General features: G+C 38.2%; 1 protein-coding gene across 2 annotated transcripts in view; it reads left to right on the top strand.

The window, feature by feature from the left end:
• EDNRA (endothelin receptor type A) overlaps positions 1–19,302 on the top strand; it is an 85,206-nt gene that overhangs the window by 34,867 nt on the left and 31,037 nt on the right. For both annotated transcript variants that reach the window (XM_020994059.1, XM_020994060.2), the window contains exon 3: positions 9,760–9,887. In XM_020994059.1, the coding sequence (XP_020849718.1) occupies positions 9,760–9,887 (128 nt within the window). The remainder of the gene's footprint in view (positions 1–9,759; positions 9,888–19,302) is intronic.

The raw sequence follows: 19,302 nt of genomic DNA, 5'->3' as shown, positions 1-19,302 counted from the left end.
ATCCCTATCCAGTGGGTGGGGCAAAAAAGGAAGGAAATGGGAATCCTCTGGAAAGAGTCAAAAGATAATTAGCAAAGGGAAAATATGTGTCACTCATTTTCTTTGTAATGTTTCATGATGCCATGGCTATTTCAAAAACAATGTTCAAATGAAGTATTCAAGCTGTATGTCATCTTCCATGTAGCAAAGGAAGCATGACACACTTTTTCTTTCTTTTAAAAAATGGTTTATGGATGCTTTTGGGGTTTTATGTTTCATAGAACCTTCTGGAGTGGCTATGTGGCAATTGGAGTATGGAAGAGATAGATTCAAATTCTGCTTCAGACACTTAATAGTGGCATGCCTTTGTAAGTGGCTTGACCTCTTTCTGTGCCCCAGGTTTCTTATCCATAAAATGAGGGATTTGGGCTTGATGGACACTAAGGTCCTTTTGAGCTCTAAACAAAGAAAAAGTTAAACAAAACAAAATAATAATTGTATGACTACAGTAGAGAGTCTCTATGGCATAATAGAAAGAGTGATGGACTTAGACTTAGGCTCAGATACTGCCTCAGATGCTTACTGTGCTATGACCCTCTGAGCCCCAATTTCTTCATACATAAAGAAAGATATATACCTCATAAGGTTGCTGTGAGAATCAAATGAAATAATTTTAGAAAGCACTTTTCAAATCTTAAAACAATATACAAACGTCAGCTGTTATTAGTATGAATGTAACATGTAATCAGACTCCCCTACCCTTGTACAGGGCAAAGTCTGAATAACTTATTAGATTACAGTTCACCCCCATAGTCTACCACCTCCCTTTAAGAAGGTGGTTAATGTATTTCATCAATCAGTTTTCCAGAACCAAGGTTAACTAGACACTGTGTGTTAACGGGAATTCTGATATCTTTTTATGATATGTTTCAGATGATTCAAATTATTCATTTAATTTGTGATAGATTTTATGAATAAAAATTTTATTTCCAGAATGGAAACAAATCTATATTGGCAAAAACTCAGTCTCTAGCAGACAGAGGGTCAATGAGTTTGACAGTAACTACTGCAAAAGAAGAAATACAAAATGTAAATAATTGTTTGGGAAAATGTTCAACCTGAATAATAATTTTAAAAATTCTAATTAGAGCAAACTTTCCACCCTTTAAATTAGCAAAAATAAATAAAAATATCCATGGGACATTGGAGAAACATGAACACTCCTAGATTGCTAGTGGCCTGCAAATGAGATAGCCTTCTTGAAGATCAATAAAGGAATAAATACGACACTGATCCCAGGTTTGAGGACCGCCTCAGACTCTTACTAGCTGTGTGACCCTGGGCAAGTTGGATTAACCTCTCTGTGCCTCAGTTTCCCCATTCATAGAAGAAGGAAGTTTTGACTAGATGGCCTTTGAGGTCCCATCCTGCTCTAAATCTGATTCCATGTACAGCAAAAGCCTCAAGACGAGGCATTCCCTTAGACTCAGTCATGCCACTATTAAGACTCTGTTCCAGGAAAATAAGTCCAAAGAAAAAAGTCTGTATTTGTACAAAGATGTTTATAGTTGTTCTATATATAAAAGTAAAAACCTGGAATTCATCCAAATGCTCAGTGGTTGAGGAAAGAATAAGCACAACGTGTCACATCAATGCTACAGAGACATCATTGCTGGGAAGGATGGCAAACACAAGGACTTTGCAGAAACATGGACTGGCCTGGGCAAAGTCATGCAAATCCAAAGCAGTAGAAATTTGGAGTCATGCCTACCCAGCGATCACAGCTAGAGGCAAAGTCTGTTTGTGTAATTATAAGAAACAAAGGAAGGGGATTTAGAGTTGGGATTGTTTTTAGTTAGTTTTGACACATGTTGGCTTTTTATTGGAACATTTACCAAATATGGATGTGTTTTTTAAAAAAATTTATATGGCATAACTATAAGTACATTTTCCATGTAACTGAAGCCTATTTCTTTAAACGCAGATACTTTTTTTTAAAAAGGTCAGCCATCTCTAATTTGTTCACTCTGTAACATGTATTAGTTACGCACTTACTGTGTCCAACGTCCTAGGGAACAGAGAAAGACCCCATGCTTTCTCAAACACAGATTACTGTATCATAAACCTCAAGCTAAAGGTAACTACATCCAACCCCCTTATTTTACAGATGAGGAAACTGAGGTCCAGGGAATTTAAATGACTTGCCCAAGGTAGTACAAGTAGTTAACCTTCAGAGGCACAATTTAAACCAGTGTTCTTTCCATTGTTCTGGCATATAGTGAATATGATGAATTTCACTATTATTAACTAGTTATTATACTGAGTTGTGAAACATTAGTGATCTTATTATTGTTCATCCCTACACTAAAAATATTAGGGCAGTTAGGTGGTGCAGTGGATAGAATGCCAGCCCTAGAGTCAGGAGGACCTGAGTTCAATGGGGGCCTCAGACACTTTCTAGCTATGTGATCCTGAGCAAGTCACTTAACCCTGTTTGCCTCAGTGTCCGCATCTGTAAAATGAGCTGGAGAAGGAAATGGCAAATCACCCCAGTATCTTTGCCAAGAAAACCCAAATAGGTTTACAAAAAGTTGGACATGACTGATCAAAAAAAAAACACACTAAATATTCCCAGACTGCTCAGCTTTTTTTTTTTAGTACTTGTGACTGTTTTTATAGTTTTTTCCTCTCATTCTTTGATGTCAGACTGTTAGCTGCCGCCTTTACAAAGGTGGCAGCCATCTTTGTGGAACTAAATAGTAACTTTTGCCAAACATGGATTTGAACCCTTTTCCTCTTACTCCAAATGTAGCACACTTTCCATTGCACTAGGATGCATTTTGATACCATTTTGGAGACTGGCATAAAAGTACACCACTTTCTAAAGCATAAGATACCCCCAAAATCATGTCCATGGTAGAATTTCTAGTTGAATTGAGAGTGAGAGAAAGAGGAACGATCTGCCATGTGAAACAGAAGTAGTGATTCTGTGATTACAGCAGATGGGGGAACTTTCATTGTTTTTTTAATGTTGTGAAGATGGAAGCTAAAAATAAAGACTTTTCACTATATTTACCAGACTTAGGGACATCAGCATAGCCACTACAGGTCATTTCCTCCTCAAGTGTCAGGCAATAAGTCACAAAAATTCTTGTTTGCACATTGTGTTTTACATGCCCACCATCACACACACACATACACCTATGCCTTGGGCAGTTGCCAATCTTGCCCACTTCAGTTCCCAGTTGTGGCCTCCATATCATCCTTTTCCCCTCACTCTATCCACTCCACCCTTACCACCCAAAAAAGCTACATTCCAGCCCTCCCTTCGGCATCAGAGAAGATTAAAGACTGAAAGGTTAGGATCATCAAGGGAAGGCCCAAATGGAAAGAAAACTTGTTTATTTCTGGTAATATAATCAGTTATTCTAATCAGTGAGTGAGCCAGCTAATCAATCAACCAATTCAACAAACATTTGTTCGGTCCACGATACCCCCATGATGCACTGTTCATAGGAACACTACGCTTCTCATGTTGCATGATTACCTTATAATTCTCCCCCAGCCCACCTGAATGAAGAACTCAGTTTGCAGATATAGAACACTAGAAGAAATTTTAATAATCAGATGAACGATTGGTATACTCGTTGAGCATTAGTGGATATTGATGTGCAGATGGCAAAGAAAACACGTGTCAGATTATACAACCATAGAGTATGAAGGGACCTAAACGATCACCTAATCGAACCCACTTGTTCCAAGAGCTTGTGGCAAATATAAAACTATCCAGTTCATTAGACCCTTAGCATAAATGGAGTTACTCTACTCTCTCTCTCTCCCTCCCTCTCTCCCTCCCTCTCTCTCTCTCTCTCTCTCTCTCTCTCTCTCTCTCTCTCTCTCTCTCTCTCTCTCTCTCTCTCTCTCTCTCCTGTCTCTCTCTCTCTCTCTCTCTCTCTCTCTCTCTCTCTCTCTCTCTCTCTCTCTCTCACACACACACACACACACCCCCCAACAAGCAGACATCCAACCTTTGCCTGGAGATGCCTACTGAGGGAGAACCCCTAATTCCCAAGGCAGCCCAGTCCACTTATGAATAGCTGTAATTGCAACATACAAACATTATAGTTTTGCCCATTCCAGACAAGCAGGAAACATCCAATCCTTTTCCATTTGATAGCCTGTCAGATACTTGGAGACAAATAATATATCCTCCCTAAGTCTCTCCATAATAATAATAATAATATACTTTAATGTTTCCAAAGTACCTTGTAAATACTGTCTTATTTTATCCTCGCGAAAACGTTGGGAGGTAGGTGCTATCATTACTCCCATTTTATAGGAAAAGGAGGCATACAGAGATCGTGACTTGCCCAGGGTCATACAGCTTATAAGTATGTTAGTTTAGATTTGAACTCATGTCTTCCTGACTCCAGGTCCAGTGTTCTGTGCACAAAGGCACCACCTAGCTGCCTCAACATCCTCATTTCCTTCAACCAGCCTTGATATGGCAAAATCTCAAGGTCCTTAATCATTTTGCTCATCCTCCTCAGGATGCTAAAAGGTTCTACAAAAGTACCACCAGTAGTTTGGCCATTAAGTAATGGATTCTTTGGTCATGTCAACCTATAAAACAAAGAAAAAATTTTAAATAGTTCTCAGCCAGATGTGACCCCCTTTCAGTTTTTCTAATGCTAATGACATAATAGTGAATAAGCAGGCAGAGTATGCTAAGAACTATGCAATTTTTGCACCATCTATAAAAAAAAATTTTACTGTTGGTACTCAATGTGTAAGGTCCTTGTCCCAAAAAAAGGCAAGTTTATATTATTACTGGAGAAAGTGAAATGTATCAATATTGTTATTATTGGTTCAAATGAATGGGCAAGTCATAGTCTCTCTGGACCTCACTTTCCTTATCTATAAGTTAAGGAGGTTAGACTAAATGACCTCTAAGAACCTCTGTAGTTCAAAATCTATGAACCAGTGAACCCATGATTATTTTTGAAAAATATATCATGTGTTATTAACCAAAAAGGTGAAGTTAGCAATAACTACTGATTCATATGCCAACTTTCTCATCTTTATGGATTCTTTATGAGAATGGTCTACATATATTGGGAATGTCCTCAATGAAAACAGGAGAAGGAAACAGATGGACTTTTCCCAACAAAGCAAAACACATCTTCATAATGACAGCACTTAACTGAAAGATGCAAAAAAAAAAATGGAATATCCCATTGTGTCTGTTTGCTGATTATCTAAAGCATTTGATGAAATATAGAAATACACCCTCAAAAACTATCCTTGTTTGCACACATTAAGATTCTACAAGATTCCTCCATTGACATAAACACAAAGATAACTTTGTTCAGTGATCTTCTATTATTAATACCAAGTTATATGTAAAAAAAGGAGACATATGATGGCCAAAGGGGACTACCACTGTCATGGAGAATGCCTTGCCCAAGATCCAAATGGAAAAGGAATCCCCTGCGAAATGTAGGGATCTTCTAGGTGGTCCACTATGGTCCATCTCACTGGACTGCATGAAGCCATGCATACCATAAATCTCCTTAATGAGATCCACAACTATGCAAGACAGTTCAATGTAACAAACCATACAGGAAAAACCAAGTGGATGAATGCTGGCTTTCTTTATAGACTAAAAAATATAGTCGAGTGCATAAGCATACACTTTAGGGAAAGGGCAGTGATTATGCTCACAAGAGTCACATAGAATGAGAAACAATGTGTGTATAAGTTACGGCCTGTACCATAGAGGGAGTACCTACAGGGAAGGTTTGGGTTGGTTTTTTTTTTTTAACCAGACCTGCAATTTCGTTGTTTGTAAAGAGAGTCTTTCTTCCAATGGGCTCAGTATATGTTCTGTCACTTTTAGTTAAAAAGTTACCTCAGCAACTGGGACATAAAATGACTTGCCCAGAGTCACATAGTACTTGTCAGAGGTAGCACTTGAACACAGTACTTCCTGACTCTAAAGACAGACTAACCATCTACTACCCCATGTTGCTTCTGAGTGAAGGTTTTATATATGGAAATAATTTTATTTATAATTCCAAGACATAATTTTTTTTTTTTCAATTACCAAGCACTTATTTTTTCTCTCTCCCCCTTCACCCCTGCTCTGAAAAAGAAAACCCTTGTAACAAATGCATGTGGTCAAGTAAAACAAATTCCCATATTAGATATTTTTTAAAAGAAGTATCCCATTCTGCACATTGGTCACGCTTCTGTCATGACAGTGGTAGCATTCTTCATCACTGTTCTTCTAGAGTCATGATGGATCATTGCATTGTGCAAGTTCTTAAATCTTCCAGAATTGCTCATTTTTATAACATTGGTGTCATAATATAACTTTTTCTTCTTGTTCTTCTCTCTTCACTCCACATCCCCAACACATTTTTTATTCCATTCAAGGAAGTCTTTGAATAGAAATTCCCATTCAGGTTGTTTTTGTTTTGTCTTGTTTTGTTTTGAAGAAAACAGCACTGTCATGCTGCAAAAATAATTTTAAAGTTTCCTTTTATTTGCAAAGATGTGAGTCAGTCCCGGAGTATTGCTTTGTAGGTGTCTCTACTTGTCCAAATCTTTGACAACCAGCCATTAGAAAGGGATTCTCGTTAGTGCACTAATTATCTGCAGTCTTTATGGAAAGCAGGCATTACCAGTACCCTATTTCCTAAAAAGCCCTGTGGTCATGAAGTTTTATATGGAGATCTTAAGTCTCAGAACATACATAGGAGTTGAAGAACTAGAAATTGAATTAGATTATACTTGAAGAAATAAATAAGAGGCCAGAGATGGGGCTGGATCCCTCTGAATGCCCTCTGAAGAAAAAATATGCAGCAGGCTCCCTCCGAGTCTGCAAAAGGTCATTGGGACTCTACAAAAAGGTTTTCTAAGGGACAGGAAATAGAACTCTTTCCCCTAAGGCACAGGGGAAGTGAGAAGCCGAATACAAAGATACCTAAACTGGAGGGAATTGTTGGTGGGAAGGGGGCGGGGAATGGATGAAAAATAGCTGAAGGTCATTTGTAGAGGAGTAGAGACTGAGTGTCTAGGGTATTGCGGCTGTAATAATAACAAGAGCTGACATGTATATAGTACTCTACAAATTTCTTTATATCCATTTTCTCAACTGAAGTAGAAAAATATAGTGTCTCCTAGTAAGGGTAAGGAAAGGGAAAGGAAAGGAAAAATAAGAAATAACTCCTGAAACAGAGTTAGATGGAGCTTTGGGTAGGAAAAAAAAGATGAGAAAAAAATAACTATATAATGGATTAGACAGTTCCAAAATACTAAGGTTCAATTCAACAAACATTTATTAAGCACCTACTGTATGCATGGTAATGTGATAGGCTCTACACATACAGAGACAAAAACAGGATTGACCATGCCCTTATTATATGCTGCCGGCATACAATAAGCAAAAACAAAGTTCTTATTCCAAGACCATGTGGTCCTAGGCTGTTTTATGGTCAAGCACAGAAAGTCATTGCTAATGATCATGGTGATGAGGTTTAACAAAAATCAATATATGCAGCAGGGAAATCTTGAGCGGAGATGAATCCTCATGACTTGTGAATGGTGCCTTCTTAGCTGAAATTATCACTATCTCTTCCTTACCCACCTAACAGAGTGACAGCCCTGAACTACTTACCTCACAAAACATAAAATGGTAACCAGAAAGACCAGAACCTGCTTCTGATTGCTAAAGATACTAGATGTAAACAAGAGTTTGCTTCCACTACAATAATGTTCATGGTGATTCTTACTCCAAGTTGTAAGTTTTAATACAGTCGCCAAACAAAATATTAAGCAAAAGTCTCTATTTTCTTTTTTCATTATTCACAAAATACACTGATCTCCAGAAGAAGGAACAGTGACCATCCAAGACCTATCGTGAAGGCATAGCTCTCGGGCTTTGTTCCAGAGCCAAAATTTAGGAGGCATTGAAAGCCCATATATTATTTTAGCAGGTAGAAGCAACTGAGTTTAGTCCCTAGTTAGCAGGAAAAGTTATTTAAACTAGGAAGCAACATGGACACGGCCAATGTGGGGATTTATTTTGCCCAACTCTGCATAGTCATTGTGAGGGAGGTTTGGGTTGTTGTGGTAATTGGGGGAGGGATGTCTTTCTTGTATTGTTCTATTTCAGAGAGGGGATTGGAAGGGAGAGATAATAAAACACTGCTTAAAAATAAATTAATTTACTTTTAAAATAAAAATTTAAGAAGCTCCCATTGGCACACTTCTTCCCTAAATTCCTTCCCCCAACCCCTGCCTCCAATCCTTCCTGGCCCACTCCGCCCCATTTCCTCTGCATTCAGTGGTTTCCCAGGCAATGGTCTCTCAAGATCCAACGTTCTCTATTCCACCACCCTCACACCAGAATGACTGAAGCCTCTCCCAAGATATCCAAGCCTCCACCTTACAACTGAATTTGCTCCAAAACCAGAATTGCTGGTTATGCCTCTGGTTCCTGTTTCCTGAATCATCTGGGGTAAAGGAAGCTTGGACAGTCTATACTTTTACTCCCATTGATTAAAATAGTTTGCTAGGAAAGCACCTGCACCGCATCCAGGTGCTATTACAGCTATTCTTGCTGTCTATCCTCTTCCTACCCACCCCAGTCCAAAGGATAGGGTGAGCCCTTTCATTTGAAACAAAGATATTGTGTTAGTGGAAGAAAGGACTTTTTCCGTAAAGTTAAGGATCCAGGCTCATTGTAAATGGCCATGACCAGCAGTGATAACATAGCTCAGCCTATGGAGAGAAACAGGGAAATTGGAAGCTGAAACAAACTATGATAGCTTAGAAATGGTGCCTTCACACCCCACATCCTTTAACGCCATCAAGTAGTAGAAGAAAGGCTAGTCATTACTTAGCTGAAACTGTATCAGAGAGGAGCAATACAACTCAAGTACTTCCTTTCTCCAACAGCCCTTCTTGTGCCCATAGCTGTATATTAGCAACTAATTGGTTCTCCAGGCATCACTGACTGCTTTGGCAAGAACAGTGCACCCAATATCAAGAATTTGTTTTCACTTGACTATGCTTATGAGTTCTTTCTCTGGATGCAAATAGCATCTTTCTTCATATGTCCTTTATAGTTAATTTGGGTATTTATAATAGTCAAAGAGACTTATTCACTCAAAGTCATTCTTAAAACATTCTTAAAACTGTATACAATGTTCTCTTGGTTCTGCTCATTTCACTCTCGATTATTTCATGCAAGTCTTTCCATGTTTTTCTATGATCATTGGGCTCATAATTTCTTATATTAGTAGTCTATACAGTAGTATTCCATCACAATCATATACCACAACTTGTTCAGCCATAAAAAAAGAAACTTATATAATAAAGTTATTATTTATTTAAAAGGAATAGCAAGCTGTCCCTAATAGAGTTGCAGTTGTATGTGCAATCATCTTTTTTATTATACTATGTTATAGAAATGCTTGTATTATTCCATAAATTAAAAGATATTTTTTAAAAGTGTTATATGATAGGAGTTCTCTATTTTTTGCTACCTTCTTTCCTTTCTTTCTTTTCAGTGAGTGGAGAGACATAAGGAGAAAAAAAAAATTTTAAAGACTGATCAGTGAGCATAAATAGCTTGCCAGTGTTAATCATGCTCACATACAACACACCTAGCCCTCTGCAGAGGCCCCCAAACACATACCTGGCCTCATGCTTCTTGGTGGTCTTAAAGGTTTGACTCATTGTGGTTCTAATCACAGTCCCTCCTTTCTTTAGCTCTTAGCTCAGCGTTGGCCTTTCGAGCAGAATGAGTTTGGAGTCTTTCTCTGCAAGCTGTTTCCCTTCTTGCAGAAGGCCTCAGTCGGGATCACAGTCCTCAATCTCTGTGCTCTGAGTGTTGACAGGTACTACATTTTCTTCCTTCATTTTGAACTTGGGGAAATGTTTTATTTTTTCTCAAAGATAGTTGTTGTTTATTCAGTTGTTTCAATCATGTCTGACTCTTCATCAACCCATTTGGGGTTTGTCATTTCCTTCTCTAGCTCATTTTACAGATGAGGGAACTGAGGCAAACAGGTTAGTTAAGTGACTTTCCTGGGTCATGCAGCTAACCTACTAAGTGTCTGGGGCTGGATTTGAATTTAGGTCTTCCTGACTCCAGACCCAACACTCTAACCACTGTGCCACCTACCTGCTGATCAAGGTAGACTAGATGACACCATTTTAATTTTGAAAATTGGACTCCTAGAACAGCCTAGACAGTAATCCAGAAGCAACTTAGCTGTCCTGGAATGAGAGGAAACATTAATTAATTTGTTACTTATTATGACTGATTTTTATCCCTTCCAGACTCAGGCAGGCTGAGTTAGTTCAATTCAATCAATTCTGGCCATGTCTAAAGGCACGCTAGAGGCAGCTTAAACCAGTTTATAAAAGCTGATTGTTAAATTTTCAGTGTCAGCATTGACAACTTAGAAATCAGTAAATGCTATAAATCAAGGCCTGATTTATTGTTTTGTTGCCTAAGACTTCTAAAATGATGGCGAAGATTTTAATAAGGCAAATTAAAATTAAAAGTAGATTGTGAGTGCTTTTTTTCTAGACAGATAGCCAGTTGTTAAACATTTACCAGTATACCACTGACCATGCCATAATTTAATGCAGTTCAGTAAAGCCACAGTGTCCAAATAGGCACATTCCTCTGTCTGTTTTGAGGAAATATATCCCAGCCTCAAAAGAAACAGAAAAATATCTCTCAATACCTATACATGGCTTTAGTGAGAAAACACAGAAGATGAATATCCCTAGATCAGTTTCTCAAAAATCTAGTAGGTGGTCCTCAGTCTTCCAAAAGTGACTCCACAAGGATGCCTATCAAAATCTCCCCAAATACTCCCTTTTGAATCTGATAATCCTGATGGAATTCCTTGACCTTTTTCTCATAAGTAGTAAAAATGAAAAAGTATCACGGTGTAAAGAATTAGCCTCATATTCAGGCCAAGTACATCAAGTCCCACTTCTAATAGATTCTAACTGTATCACAACCACTTAACCATGCTATTCTATAAGATTAAAATTTGCAGAAAAGTTGCTAATCTGCATTGATAGGAATTCCCTCAGGTAAATGAAGTCATGTGTTCAATCTTAAAAATAAATAAATAAATAAACCTGCTGGATCACTGTCTTGTGACCATGGGGCTTACACAGCTCAAAGAAACCCTGAGCTATGCTGTGCAGGGTCACCCAAGACAGACAGGTCGCAGTGGAGAGTTCTGACAAAAGGTGACCCACTAAAGAAGGAAATGGCAAACCACTCGAGTATATTTGCCAAGAAAACCCCACGGACAGCATTAAAATGATAAAAAAAATTAAAATGATAAAATGATTATAATGATAAAAAAATGATGAAAAGTTAAAATGATAAAATGATTATAATGATAAAAAATTAAAATGATAAAATGATTATAATGATAAAAAAAGATTAAAAAAAAAAAGATAAGCCTCTCAGGTCAGAAGATTTCCAATAAGCTACTAGCATGGAAACAAGTAACATGAAGCTGTAGAGACTTCTAGAGATAGTGGAGGATAGACGAGCCTGGCATACTACGATCCACGGGGTCACAAAGAGTCAGACCCAACTGAACAACAAAAGGTAAAAAATAGAGAAGGCAAACAATTATGAGATCAGTAAGACCTGGGTATGGTACATTCTGACACTGGGTTGTGTTGAATAAAGTGCTATGTGATTGCTTACAGGATTGCTTGATTGGTGACTAGACTGAACTATCAAATTGATTTCTAAAAGTTCAAAAATCTTTAAATTATACATTATATACTTATTGATATTTGATTAGTGCATAGCATAGTACTATGGAAGGAATGCCAGATTTGGAGGGAGAGTACTCGTGTTCAGCTCCTAGATGGCTCTTGCTACTTACTACCTACAAATCACTTCACCACTATGGGCCTCAGTTTCCTCATTTGTAAAAATCAAAGAGTTGGGCTAGGTGACCTCTGAGGCCCCCTCCAACTGTAAATCAATCAGCAATAGTTTATTAAGCATTTACTATGTGACAAGCATTATATTAGATACCTAGAATGCAAAGATATTAATAATAACAGTAATTACAGTATCACTACATGCTAGGCACCGTGTTGAGCACTTTAAAATTAATATCTCATTTGACCCTCACAACAACTCCAAAATGTAGGTGCTATTATTTTTCCCACTTTACAGATGAGGAAATTGAGGCAAACAGAGGTTAAGTGACTTGCCCAGGGTTACATAGCCAGCAAGTATCTGTGGCCTATTTTGATCTCAGGTCTTCTTGAATTCAAGTCCAGCAATCTGGCCACTACTCCACCTCACTAACCTCAGGAAGCTCTTATTATCTAAGGAGAGAAAGCAAGTGTCCTCTCAAGACCCCCCCCAAAAAAAAACCTCAGTAAATCAAAGAATATGTGAAATATCCACAGAATAAAATTTTTGGAAGGGGAGGCACTATTAGCTAGAGGAAATCAGGCCATATGTCTGAGCTGGCATTTGAATTGAGTTTTGAAGGAAATTATGGATTCTGAGAGTTGGAGGGAAGGAGGGAAGGCATTCCTGGCCTAGAGACCAGAGATGGAATGTCATTTGCAAGGATCAGTAAGAACCTTGTTACACGAGGAAAATCAAATCTGGTTTACATCACTATAAGCTCTGTGAGAGCACAGACCATACCATAAATGTTTATATTCCTCCCAGCTCCTCTCAAACCCACATATGCATAGAGCTGCATAGAGTTAACACTTCGTAAATGACAGTTGAGGTACATCTAAGTGGAGCAGTGGATAGAGCACTAGCCCTGGAGTCAGAAGGACCTGAGTTCAAATGCAGCCTCAAACACTTGACACTTACTAGCTGTGTGACCCTGGGCAAGTCATTTAAACCCCACTACCTAGCCAAAAAAATAAATAAATAGTTGAATTCAACTGATTATGACTCTTCCAAAATGTTAAACTCAGTACTAATGTATTTCAGATTTTTGTAGCAATCTCAAGCCCCTCACCCTCTCCTCACACGTCTGCCCTGTATTCTATATTACCTAAAAAGGATGTAATACTTTCTGTTTGCCATACTAATAAAAATGAAAATTTTCCTGTCAGCCAGACTTCTATCAAACTATATTTCTGCACTGCAAACTTGAATTTCAGGTAACTGTATATATAATCTCATGTTTATAATAGCAGACTTTATTTTTTTTTAACGATTACTTGTTCTATAGTTTCCAGACATCCAGATAAAGTTGTTTATAGTCATAATAATAATAATAATAATAATAACAATAACAACAGACTCAAGGTCACAGAATTAGTTAGTGTCAGTGTTTTAAACCTAAGTCTTCCTGACCCCAGGTCCTACAATCTGACAACTACACTATGCTCTACCTGGTTTCTTTCTGTCTACACCTAAGAGAGATTCTTCTCCAGAAAGGTTAAACTCCCTTAAAAATCTTTCCAAAGGAGATTAAAATATAATTGGGAAATGTTTAGCAAAATAAAACAAAATTCAATACAACACAGATAATGTTAATCTGTGGTTTTCTAAGTGATGTCGGGGGTCCTCAGTTTCTATTTGAGTTTGAGACCACTGCCCTTCCCTAATCTTGGTGGCTCCATACCCAGAAGACAAATAGAGGCCCTAAGGCTCCTCCAAATCCCATTATATCCAGGTCTGATAGAGCTACTAAGGTAGCAAAGATGCTTATTTTGTCTTGTCTTTTCTCCTAAAATAGACCTGGAAGTGCCTTAATCACAAACCCATATAAGTAGAAATATGTAATGAATTGTCAAGAGTACCTAAGTGATGCAGAGGATAGAATGCCAGGCCTGGAGTCAGGAAGACCCCTCTTTGTGAGTTCAAATCTGGCCTCAGACACTCACTAGCAGTGTGACCCTGGGCAAGTCACTTCACCCTGTTTGCCTCAGTTTCCTCATCTGTAAAGACAGAAATAGCAAACCATTCTAGTATCTTTGCCAAACAACCCCCAAATGGGGTCACAAAGAGCCAGACCCAACTCAAAAATAACACAAATCAACTGTCAAATGAATAAGTTGTATTAAATTATCCACCAAGGAAGCAGTGTGGTATTTTGGCTGAATCCCTGAATCTGGAGTCAGAAGGACCAGCGTCCAAACCCTACCAGCCTACCTGACAATGGGCAAGTCAGCTCACCTCCGGCCTTCAGTTTCTTCAACAGTAAAATAGAGATAATCTCTCTCCTTCCCACCTCACTGTATTGTTCTAAGGCTCCAGGGCGGTAAAACAGAAGGTCTTAAATGTCTCCGTGCAGCTAAATTTAAGTTAAAACTGCACTAAGACTTTTGGGATACCCTGTATATGTCAAGTGTTTTTCAAACTTTAAAACTCTAAGTAAATGTCAGTTATCATTATCATTCCAGCACCAGAAACTTATGTGACTCTATTCACTAAAACTTCCCTGTCTTCAGGTTAAGTAAAATACATAGTCACATGTTACTAATTAGAAGATTCTTTCCAACCACCCTGTGATATACAAAGGAAAAGTAACAGAAACCATTTTGCACAGAAACAATTATGCAGAATCCATTCTATTAGGAAATATTCCTAATTTTAAACAAATCAATCAAATCATTTTCACATTCTCTTTATGGAAAACTGCATCAACTTAGGAGATTTTTTCCAAAGTAATAAAGCCATCTCCATTTTTTTCTCTGCTCCTCTAGGTTTTATTTTAATATTCCAACCTGCATTATAATAGCTCAGGGCAGGTAGATGGCACAGTGGATAGAATGCCAGGCCTGGAGTCAGGAAGACCTGAGTTCAAATCCAAACTCATATACTTACTAGCTGTGTGACCCTGGGCAGGTCAATTAACCCTGTTTGCCTCAGTTTCCTCATCTATAAAATGAGCTAGAGAAGGAAATGGCAAACCATTCCAGCATCTTTCTCAAGAAAACCCCAAATGGGGGCAGCTAGGTGGTGTAGTGGATAGAGCATCAGCCCTGGAGTCAGGAAGATCTGAGTTCAAGTGCGCCCTCAGACACCTGACACTAGCTGTATGACCCTGGGCAAGTCACTTAACCCCATTAAAGAAAAGAAAGAAAACCCCAAATGGGATCATGAAGAGTCAGATACAACTAAAAAACAATTAGGCAACAATTATAATTAACATAATATATTTATATAAAACGATGAGGTTTACAGATCACTTTCCTCAAAATAAGCCCAGTGAAACAACAATGTAAGTCTTATTTATTGTACCTATTTTACAGATGAGGAAACTGATGCTCCATTATGTAGTGATTTACCCAATCACACAGATAGGAGTCAGAGAGTTTTAAACACTGGTCTTCTGGCTTCAGGCTCATTGTGTGTTCCAGTACCCTAGGCATTCAACTCTGGGACTTAAAACCTTGAGACACTATGCTGATATTTTTCTTTTAAAAGCTTTCGTACTATAGCAAGAATTATTATCAGTTAATGCCTAGAGATAAGATAATGTCTGCTCTGGGTCTTTATTTGGATGAATCTGATTCTAAAAAGATTCTACCATTTTCCTGCAGTGGATAAGACCTGGGATAAGTGGGGCAGCTTTGAGAATCTTTCGTAAATCCTTCTGTAGTTTGTGAAACACAAAAAGCCTGGAGCTCTTAGCTTTATGAGCTAGAGCCAGTTACAGCCTGTGAAAAGTCTTCAAGCAAGAATTTACAGTATAGTATATTGGTGGCCTGTGACATGTGTTATGTCCCAACCAGGGCCAAACTTTATCTGTAGTTGTTAAAAAAAAAAGTGAAAACTCCTAAGGAATGGCTGTAGAAATTGCATATGAGTTCCAGATGTGAATTTTATTATTATTGTTCTCAACAGTTGGGATCCTGGGCTTTAGACCTGGAAAGGACCTTGGAGGTCATCCAATCAAACGTCCTCATTTTACAGATGAAAAAAAAAAATACACATACTCAGAATATGTAAATGTACCAAAGTTTTGTGCTGGACAGGATGCTGAAAAAGGAATGAAACTCAAATTTCAACTAGATTTTTCAAGATCCCTGGTTTCTCCCAAGGCTGAATTCAGATGCCACCTTTTCTGGAAAGCAAGCCTTTCTAGAGTCCTATCTGCTTGCAAATCCTCCTCGAATTACCTTGTATTTACTTATTGGTGAAAATGTTGTTTCCCTACAGTAGAACGTAAGCACAATGAGTTGAGAAACTGTTTCATCTTGTCTCTGAACTTTTAGCCTACTGTAATGCTTCACAAATAGGAGCTACTCAATATAAGCCTGTTGAATAAATGAATGGATGGATGGATGATAATAATGGCTAGCATTTATATAGTGCTTTAAGGTTTGGGGGCAGCTAGGTGGCTCAGTGGATAGAGCACCGGCCCTGAAGTCAGGAGGACCTGAATTCAAATTCAGCCTCAGACCAAACACTTGACACTTACTAGCTGTGTGACCCTGGACAAGTCACTTAACCCCAATTGTCTAAAAAAATAAAAATAAAAAAGGTTTGCAAAGTGCTTTATGAATACTGTCTCATTTCATCCTCACATCAACCCTAGGAGATAGGTGCTATTATCCCCACTTTACAGATGAAGAAACTGAGGCTTAGAGAGTTCTAGTGACTTTCCCAGAGTCACACAGCTATTAAATGTCTGATGTAGGAATTGGAATTTGAACTCAGATCTTCTTTATTCACTGTACCACAAAGATGTCAAAGTAGCAGAATTTACATGTGATACAAAATATCCTCAGCAAGAATCATTTCTTTATGTTTTGCATCATTGCACATGTATGACCTATATCAAATTGCTTAATGTCTCAAGGAAGGGGGTGGGGAGGGAGAAAGGAAGAGAATTTGGAACTCAAAAATTTTTTTTAAAGGATGTCGAAAATTCTTTTTACATACAATTGGGGGGGGAAGCATTGTTAAATGCATAAAAAAGGAGTCATTCCTTATATCTATCACCCCTGAGAATATTTGTGCTTTATGGATTAATTATTGGTCAAATAAAATTATACACTTGATCACTTAAGAAAACATTTAAAGAAAGAACTTTGGAAAATGCAAGTGTGATCTTAGGAAAATGCTTTGTCATTATCTGTCATTCCCTACTGGTTTTATTAGCCAAAGGAATTTGTTAAATGCTAAGGAAGGATTATTAACAGGAAAATAGACTTTCCTCAGAAAAATGGGCACAACAGCTCATTGCCAATAATTGAAACAATACAAAAAACACCAAGAGGCAGCATCATACAGTAGGAAGAGTCAGATAGATTTCACTTAAATACTGCTTCTGACACATACTGGCTGTGTGACCGTGGGCAGGTCACTTAATTTTTCTGCACCTCAGGCAACTTTCTAAGACTAAATTGCAAAGCAGCTGCTAATCTACATTGGTGAAGGAAATCTCCTTACTGGAAGTTCACTAGACCAATGATATCATGGGTCTAGTTCAAAATAAAAACCCTTAAAACATAAATGATGAGTATGTTTCCTGTTAAATATGGGTTTATTCAACCCTGTTCTTCATCGGTTAACAGCGTCATTTAAGAAATTTTTAAATGACTGAGATCATCCCCGAAAAGCAGGCTGACTGCTGATCCAAATTCCCATAAAACATTGTCTAGTGAGGGAAGCTGAGACAAGATGCAGCTGCCTTAACTACTACTATTATATAATTAGGTATCTAGAAACCGCCAAAGTTCAAAGAAACAGCTTTGTTTTATGTGCCTCAAACAAAAAGGCTGATGTCAGTTGTCCTTCTACTCATCATTTCACACACAGCTTGCCATTTCCTATGGGATTCCCAGAGATTTGGCCCGGCTCTAAAACCACCAGGGCTCCCATCTGTAATTCCTGTAATGCAGTGAAGTTGTAAGAACCCTAGACTTGGAGTACAAAGAGCTGGGCATCAAATCTCTGCTCCTCCGTGACTGAAGGAAGGCATTTCTCTACTCGGAGACTGATTTCCTCTCCAATAAAAGGAGTAGATTAGACTGGATGATCTTTGAGACTCCTTACGGCTCTAAATGCTATTATTCCTGCTAGACTTGAGCTAGAATAACAGCCAAACTCAGGACTTCTCTCCCTGTTCTTTCCCAATACTTTCATTTTTCCAAACTTGTAGAGAAAGTCCCTTACTGAGTTAATTTTTTAAAGATTCACTGAACATGTACCCAGTGGAATCATGCCACATAAAATATGGAAAATATCTATCTTTAGAAACTTGGTGATGTAGATTTTTAGACATAAAAGAAATGTGGAATACACACATACACACATGTGTGTGTATACATATATGTGTGTATAGTATATAGCACACATACAGTATATATGTGTGTGTATACATAGATAATATATGTGTGTGTGTATACATATATATATAGTTTTATTTTATTATATTTGTCACTTAAAAAAGCAAAAGCATGTGGCTACAGGTGACACAATGGATAGAGCACTGGCCCTGGAATCAGGAGGACCTGAGTTCAAATCCAGCCTTAGACACTCACTAGCTGTGTGACCCTGGGCAAGTCATTTAACCTCCATTGCCTCCAAAAAAAAAAGAAAAAGCGTGAGGCTGTGTGATACAGTGCAGAGTATTAGTTTTAGTTTTCTCACCTCTAAAATGAGAGGGTTGGACTACATGGCCTGTGAGATCGCTTGTAGCTCTGAATCTATGGTCCTTTATTCTGGATTCTAAAAACATGAGTTCTTAGCCCAGCTTCATTACCTATTGCTACTGCTGCTGCTGCTACTTATATAGTGCTTTAAGATTTGCAAAGTGCTTTGCAAATATCTCATTTTATTGTCACAACAACCCTGGGAGGTACATACAAAAATTATCCCCATTTTACAGATGAGGAAACTGAGGCAGTCAGAAGTTAAGTGATTTGCCCAGGGTCACACAGCAAGTAAGTGTCTAAGGCTGGATTTGAACTCAGGTCTTCCTGACTCCAGGACCAGTGCTCTATCCACTAAGCAACTTACCTGCCTTGGTGAAGAACGATGATATTCTTGGCTATAAAAGGAAAGTCTGGAAAAGGAGTGGGTGGGGAAGAGAGATGATGAGTATGGTCATTTTGAGGCTGAGACATCTACAAGACCATCACTCTATTCACTGTACCACCTAACTGCCTCATATTATCCAAGTGGCTTAGGGCAAGTTATTTCTTGGGCCCCAGTTTCCTAAGAGGTTGTGCCACGCCTCTTCCCACTCTATATCCTAGGATCCTTAAGTAGCTAAATAGCATATGTATTCTCCAATTTAGAACTGACTTGAAAAAACTGGAAAA

The sequence above is a fragment of the Phascolarctos cinereus genome, unplaced genomic scaffold (genome assembly GCF_003287225.1).
Source record: "Phascolarctos cinereus isolate Bilbo 61053 unplaced genomic scaffold, phaCin_HiC Scaffold_9;HRSCAF=440, whole genome shotgun sequence".
Lineage (NCBI taxonomy): Eukaryota > Metazoa > Chordata > Mammalia > Diprotodontia > Phascolarctidae > Phascolarctos > Phascolarctos cinereus.
Note: the sequence above shows the minus strand (reverse complement) of the source record. Positions and strands in the feature narration are given on the sequence as shown.